The following is a 6,921-nucleotide window of genomic DNA, read 5'->3' as shown; positions in this document are numbered from 1 at the left end:
TCTGAGACAATCTTGGTAATACCAAGGTATTCAATATTCATTTCATTTATTGTCTCAACATGATATCCATTTCGGCGAATATCTTTAAAACTTAACAGGTTTCTTGGGGATTTAGAAGAGAACAAAGCATCTTCTATGACGAGTTTTGTCCCCTTAGGCAGAAATTTAGTAGCTCTTCCGGAGCCTTCTATTAAGTTTGAATTACCAGAAATTGTAGTAACATTTGCTTTTCTTCTAAGCAAGTAGGAGAAGTATTTCTCATCTTTGAATATGGCGTGCGTTGTTCCACTATCAATTACACAAATATCTTCATGAATTGATCATTGAGGTATCCATATACGCTTCAAGATAAAAGATATAAGCGAAATAAACATTATAATATTATTACTAAACAAAAACATTACACAACCTTTTAGTTATTTACAAGTCTAGGAAAACATATTCATACAAACAACGAAAATGAAATATATTTATATTATCACAGATCCATCACCTATCAGGTGATCTATCTTTCCTTCGGGATTCTCAAAGAAATCCGCTACATCTAGATGCATGGGTTCAACAGTATCTTCCGAGATAACGTTGGCTTCAGCGTTATTTTTCACCTCCTTCAGGGAAGCTTGATATAGCTCAACCAGGTGCCTTGGTGTACGACAGGTACGTGACCAATGTCCTTTTGCTCCACATCGATAACATTTGTTGTCTGAATTTTTCTTTTGCACTACATCATGTTTTTCATTCTTCTTTTTACACTGCTGGTGTTGAAGGTTATTATTTAGTGCAAGACGATCACCATGATTGAAATTTCTTCCTCAACCACGGTCACGGCCACGACTGGGGCCACGACCTTTTTCACGCCTAGATTGGTGAAAATTTGTCGTATTTACTTCGGGAAATGGCATAGAACCAGTAGGTCGACTTTCATGGTTTTTCATCAGTAAATCATTATGTTGTTCAGCAACAAGGAGATGTGAAATTAATTCGAAATATTTTTTAAATCCCATTTCTCGATATTGCTGCTGCAGAAAAGGTCCCTACTATGGATAAGAAACATTATTTTCTAACAATAGTAGATGACTATAGTAGGTTTATATGGACTTACATGTTGCAATTGAAATCAGAAACTATTATGGCCATCAAAAGTTTCCTGTTAATGGTCAAGACTCAATTTGATTCTCATGTTAAGATTGTGAGGTCGGATAATGATACTAAATTCTTTAATTCTCAATGCACAAAGTTGTTCCAAGAACTAGGTATCTTTCATCAAAGTAGTTGTCCTCACACACGTCAACAGAATGGTGTGGTAGAGAGGAAACACAGAGACATTCTCAACCTTGCTAGAGCTATTAGATTTCAATCACACTTGCCTATTAGATTATGTTGTATTAAGGTTGTTCTTTACTTAATGAATAGACTACCTTCATCTGTCATTGATAACAAAAGCCCTTATGAAATGCTTCATAACAAATAACCATCTCTCTTACATTTAAGGACTTTGGGATGCCTTTGTCATGCCTTAGTTTTACCAAAGGGAGATAAATTTGCAGAAAGGTTATTTCCTGCTATCCTAATAGAATATTCAGAACTTCAAAATTGTTATATACTGCTGGACAACAAGAACAACAAGATTTCTGTACACAGGGATGTGATTTTTTAGGAGGATATTTTTCTATTTGCAATGGTGACATCTCAGTCACAACTATCAGATACTATTCATGATTCTTTTTTACAGCTGGATAAATATTGTGATTCAATGATGAAAATGTTGAAGACCTTCATATTAATGACACTGTTGTGATAGACAGTGGAAGTGCTCAAAATGATAGTGAAGTTCAAGAAGAAAACACTTGTGAGAGTTCTTTATTTCAAAATGGTTCTGATGATACTATACAGACTCCTATTGTGACTACAGATCCTCCTATTAGAAAGACTATGCTACTAATAGCAAGAAGCAAAGCAGTACTAGGCATCCTTTGATAGTTCTCTATGCTATGAAAAACTGGCACCATCTTATAAGGGATATTTGAGCAGAATGTCTGATTATGTGGAACCCAAATATTTCAAACATGCTGTAAAGGATTCTAGATGGATACATGCTATGACACAAGAAATACAGGCTCTTGAAGATAACAAAACTTGGATGATAGTTGACTTACCACCAGCGATGCATACAGTAAGATCAAAATGGGTGTATAAGGTTAAATATAAAGCAAATGGGGAGGTGGAAAGATTCAAGGCCAGGCTAGTGGCCAAAGGATATAGTCAGCAGGAAGGACTAGATTATCATGACACTTTTTCCCCAGTTGCCAAAATGGTAACAATCAGATGTAAAATTGCTTTGGCATATCCAAAGGTTGGAACCTATATCAGATAGATGTATATAATGCATTCCTCCAAGGAGATCTGGATGAGGAGGTATACATGGAAATGCCTGAAGGTTTCAGAAAGCCAGGTGAGACAAAGGTGTGCAAGTTGCTTAAGTCCTTGTATGGGCTTAAACAAGCCTCTAGACAATGGAATTTGAAGCTCACCAATGCCTTATGACTGCTGGTTTCACTCAGAGTGCACATGATTACTCTTTTTTTTTCCTAAAAAAGGATGAAGGACTTGTCATTATTTTAGTTTATGTTGATGATTTGTTGATCACAGGCAACAACGAACAAATGATTACAGAAGCCAAGGAGAATCTACATCAGCAGTTCAAGTTAAAAGATCTAGGTGAACTAAAATACTTCTTAGGTGTTGAAGTGTTAAGGTCTTCCAAGGGAGTTATTTTGAATTAAAGAAAGTACATTTTAGAACTCATTTCATATGCAGGGCTCACTGGTGCAAAGCCTGCTCCCACTCCTCTTGAATCAAACTTGAGACTTACTTCAGTAGAATATGATTTAGTGAATGGAGTTATTGGAGATGAGGTTCTTCATGATATTTCATCTTACCAGAGATTGGTTCGAAAGCTTCTTTATGCCAACAGCTATACAGTACAAACTCTCATCCAATTTATGCAGTCTCCTAAAAGGTCACATTGGGAGGCAGCTATAAGGGTAGTTCGATACTTAAAAGGTACAGTAGGTCAAGGTGTTTGGTTACAGGCTAAACCTGCCACTATACTAACTTGTTGGTGTGATTCAGATACGGCAAATTGTCCAAATACTAGAATATCTGTTCCAGGATTTGAGGTAAAGTTTGGTGACTCGTTAGTATCTTGGAAATCTAAGAAGCAATACACTGTCTTCAGAAGCTCAGCTGAAGCTGAATATAGAAGCATGGCTTCAGCTGTGTCTGAAATTACTTGGTTGTTAGGCTTATTTACTGAGTTGGGGGTACCAATTCAAGTGCCTATAAATCTTTTTAGTGATAGTAAATCAGCTATTTGGTTGGCTTCTAATCCAGTTTTCCACGAGCGAACAAAGCATATAGAAATTGATTGTCACTTCATCAGAGACAAGATCAAAGTAGGGGTAATTGAGACTGTGCATGTTCCTACTCAGCATTAAGTTGTTGATCTACTGACAAAAGGATTAACTCAAGCTCAACATTTGCATCTTCTCAGCAAGCTTGGTGTGTTTAATGTCATGCACCCTTCAGCTTGACGATGTGTGTTAGAATCAATAGTTAGTTAATAGTAGTAATATTAATAGTAGTAGTACTGTTAATTGTTGTTTCATTTTATTCATTAGTATGTTAACTTACTGTTCATTCCATTAGTAGTTAGTTAACTCGGATTCTGTTAAACAACTATGAGTTGTTATCACATATCCTAACTATAAATATACTAGATGAGGATCAAACTTTGTAAGTGAATGCAATTAACATCAATAAAATTCTCTCTTCTTCTATTCACGTTTTCTGTACAATATGTCTGAAATAATAAATTAACTCTGTGAGAAATTAACAAAGAAACACATAATTTTAATAAAGTTGACATGGACAAAAAGTAGGATTCGGAATAAAATAAAATTATTTTTCTTGATATTTATATTTTTCTTGACATTTATATTTTATAATAAATTAAAATTTTCATATAAATAATAAAAAATAACTTATTTCAGAATAACTTACCAGTAACTAAATGATTTAACCCTTGGTTTCATAAATGCCTTGTGAGTAATATCTTAAGCTAATCGACATACTCTATATATGTCCACGTGTCACATGTCCATACGCTGGAACTTCATAAGAAAATTGAAATAAATATGCACATAAATCAATGTACATGCACCCCTTATTTTGCTTAGCACTATCCATACATTATTAATCCCAAAACTTTGTGTGAGTACATCTCTCTCTCTATTTTCAATTTCCATAAACCATTGCCCATATAGTATTATTAATTTGTATAGTGGAGAAGAAAAACAAGTAATGGACTTGAAAACTGAGTTATGTTTGGGGCTGCCTGGTGGTGGAGGAGATCACAATATTAAGAAAAGAGGATTTTCTCAAACTGTTGATCTCAAACTCAACCTCCATCATAATGATAATATTCCTTCTATGAACATCAACAATCCTCCAAAGGATAATTCCTCCAACAAGCCACCAACTAAGTGAGTCTCTTTTTTTTTCAATTTTAATTTAGACTTCAAAACTTATGAATTCTATTATTATTTCAGTAGTACTAGCGGATTTAGAAATTTAATTCAAAGTCCAAGTACTTAAAAGTTATGGATTTAGCTGTTTCATTTTATGTGTCTTAGTTGACCAGACAAATTAAACAAGAGATTAAATCTTGTTATTTTAACTTAAATGTAAATTTTCTTTTCTTTACTAAATATATATATACAAATAGGACATTCTTTTTTATTAATAGAACAAAAAAAGAAAGTAAATTAAATAAATTTTAACAAAATACAGTAATGACGAACAAATTGTGTTACTCCTGTAAAATAAACGCTATAAAAAACTGTAAATTATATGGAATTTTTTCTAGGGATTAGCATGAAAATTTGAAAATTATTTTTCAGTAAATTTGGAAAAATCCCTCAATAATTCACAGTTTTCTTATAGTGAAAAAAATTCATCATTAATTCGTTTGCTACAACAGATTAGCGATGAATTTTCAAACTAATTTAGTTCTTTATTTTTTCTTTTTAAATTGCAGGGCTCAAGTGGTGGGGTGGCCACCAGTAAGATCTTTCAGAAAGAACATGTTGTCTCAAAAAGGGAATAATAATAATAATAATAATGAAGAAATTAGTGAGAAGGATGAAAAAACAATAGCATTTGTGAAGGTTTCCATGGATGGTGCACCTTACCTTCGTAAGGTAGATTTAAAGATGTACAAGAGTTACCAACAACTCTCTCATTCTTTGACCAACATGTTTAGCTCCTTCACTATGGGTACGTCTATAATTTTATATTCCGTTTAACTTCTATATACTGACATAAGTTAACTCTAACGTACAATGGTACTAAACATATGTCTTCTAACATATTGAAATAGTCATGGTACGTGGATCTCTACATTTTGTAATTAAGATCCTAATTAATGCATGTAAAGTACTTTTTTTTTTATAAAAAAAAAAAAAAGTAGCATATGTGAAGATTCAAGTGTAACAAAAAAAATTATCTTGATCATGTCCACTAATTGCTAGGCTATATTTAATTTATGCATTTTCAAAAGAAAGAAATATCACATAGGAATTTTTTCTGGGAATTAGTATGAAAATTCGCAGTAAATTTATTTTTTGCAATTTTCGTACTAATTTTCAGAAAAATCTCCATATAATTCACAGTTTTCTTGCGGCGAAATAAAGTTTGAGGTGTTGGTATCTATGATGATCATATGGGTGATATTACAGCCTAGCTTTTGAATATAGTGACACATTTTAATTATTAATTCCACTAGATAGGTAGGTAGTTAATAAATTAATTGTGTGTATATATATGTGTAGGTAATTATGGGTCCCAAGGAATGATAGATTTTATGAATGAGAGGAAACTGATGGATGTCCTCAATAGTTCTGACTATGTACCAACCTATGAAGATAAGGATGGGGATTGGATGCTTGTTGGAGATGTACCTTGGCAGTAAGTTTTTTATTTTTATCAAAGTTCGGAGATATACGAACTATATATGTATATGACGATGATTTTATAAATACAGAATGTTTGTTGATTCATGCAAGCGTTTACGCATAATGAAAGGATCAGAAGCTATTGGACTAGGTATGAGTTTTTCGTTTCTTTTTGAGATGGGGTGAAGTATTTTTCTCGATTTTTCTTAATTAATATTTTCTTGAACATCAGCACCAAGAGCCATGGAGAAATGCAAGAACAGGAGCTGAGCAATTAATTTGTTCATGGAGATTCAAAAATGTAGATGAAGAATGAAGCAATCAATTATTTCCATGCTGTCTGTATTTTAAATTATTTTGATAGTTAGTATTTAGTACTATATATAAAATATATAGATAATTATCTTTGGACATTTGTAATTGGACAAGAAGCAATAAACGAAAAAAAATACTATAGTCAGGCTTATTTATTAGTACTAATAGGCTTTGTTTAAACTTTTATTTTCCTTTTTCTTGTTCTTATTTTCGATTATTGTTGTTACTGTTCTTCTCTTCATTATATATTAGTTTCACTATTATGTTTGTTTTAGACATTTAATTTTTCAGATTAGAGATAATCTTTCAAATTAGAAATACTACACATGCATGATATGTTGTTCTTTGTCTTAGTGGTTAAGTGTTTTGTTCCTTCATTTAAATTTAAATGTTGTTTCCCTCATCTTTTTTTCTGGTAAAAACCAAAATTTTTTGTATGATGCATTTTGATTTATTCATCCTTTTTATAATTTATAATTTTACGGAATTATTTATAATAATGAAGTCTTGTGTATTTTAGGGAACAAGGCCACGTGCATGTTGATGGAGATCCCCGTTAACGGTCAATTATTTTTAATTTTTTGTTTATTTA

The 6,921-nt window shown here is 32.5% G+C and overlaps 1 protein-coding gene across 1 annotated transcript; it reads left to right on the top strand.

The window, feature by feature from the left end:
• Nucleotides 1–4,362: 4,362 nt before the first annotated feature.
• IAA7 (protein) lies at nucleotides 4,363–6,284 on the top strand. The gene is made up of 5 exons (NM_001279110.1): nucleotides 4,363–4,544; nucleotides 5,099–5,337; nucleotides 5,892–6,027; nucleotides 6,104–6,165; nucleotides 6,247–6,284. Exons 1-5 carry the CDS (start codon nucleotides 4,363–4,365, stop codon nucleotides 6,282–6,284), a joined length of 657 nt encoding a protein of 218 aa, NP_001266039.1.
• The last annotated feature ends 637 nt before the right edge of the window (nucleotides 6,285–6,921 follow it).

Source organism: Solanum lycopersicum, chromosome 6 (assembly GCF_036512215.1).
Source record: "Solanum lycopersicum chromosome 6, SLM_r2.1".
Classification (NCBI taxonomy): Eukaryota; Viridiplantae; Streptophyta; class Magnoliopsida; order Solanales; family Solanaceae; genus Solanum; species Solanum lycopersicum.
This window is presented reverse-complemented; position numbering and strand designations above follow the sequence as displayed.

Excerpts from the sequence above, each read along its gene's own strand:
- IAA7 (NM_001279110.1), top strand. The coding sequence starts at position 4,363 with ATGGACTTGAAAACTGAGTTATGTTTGGGGCTGCCTGGTGGTGGAGGA. Across the intron at positions 4,545-5,098 it reads TCCAACAAGCCACCAACTAA|GGCTCAAGTGGTGGGGTGGC; the intron begins GTGAGTCTCTTT and ends TTTAAATTGCAG. Across the intron at positions 6,166-6,246 it reads ATCAGAAGCTATTGGACTAG|CACCAAGAGCCATGGAGAAA; the intron begins GTATGAGTTTTT and ends CTTGAACATCAG.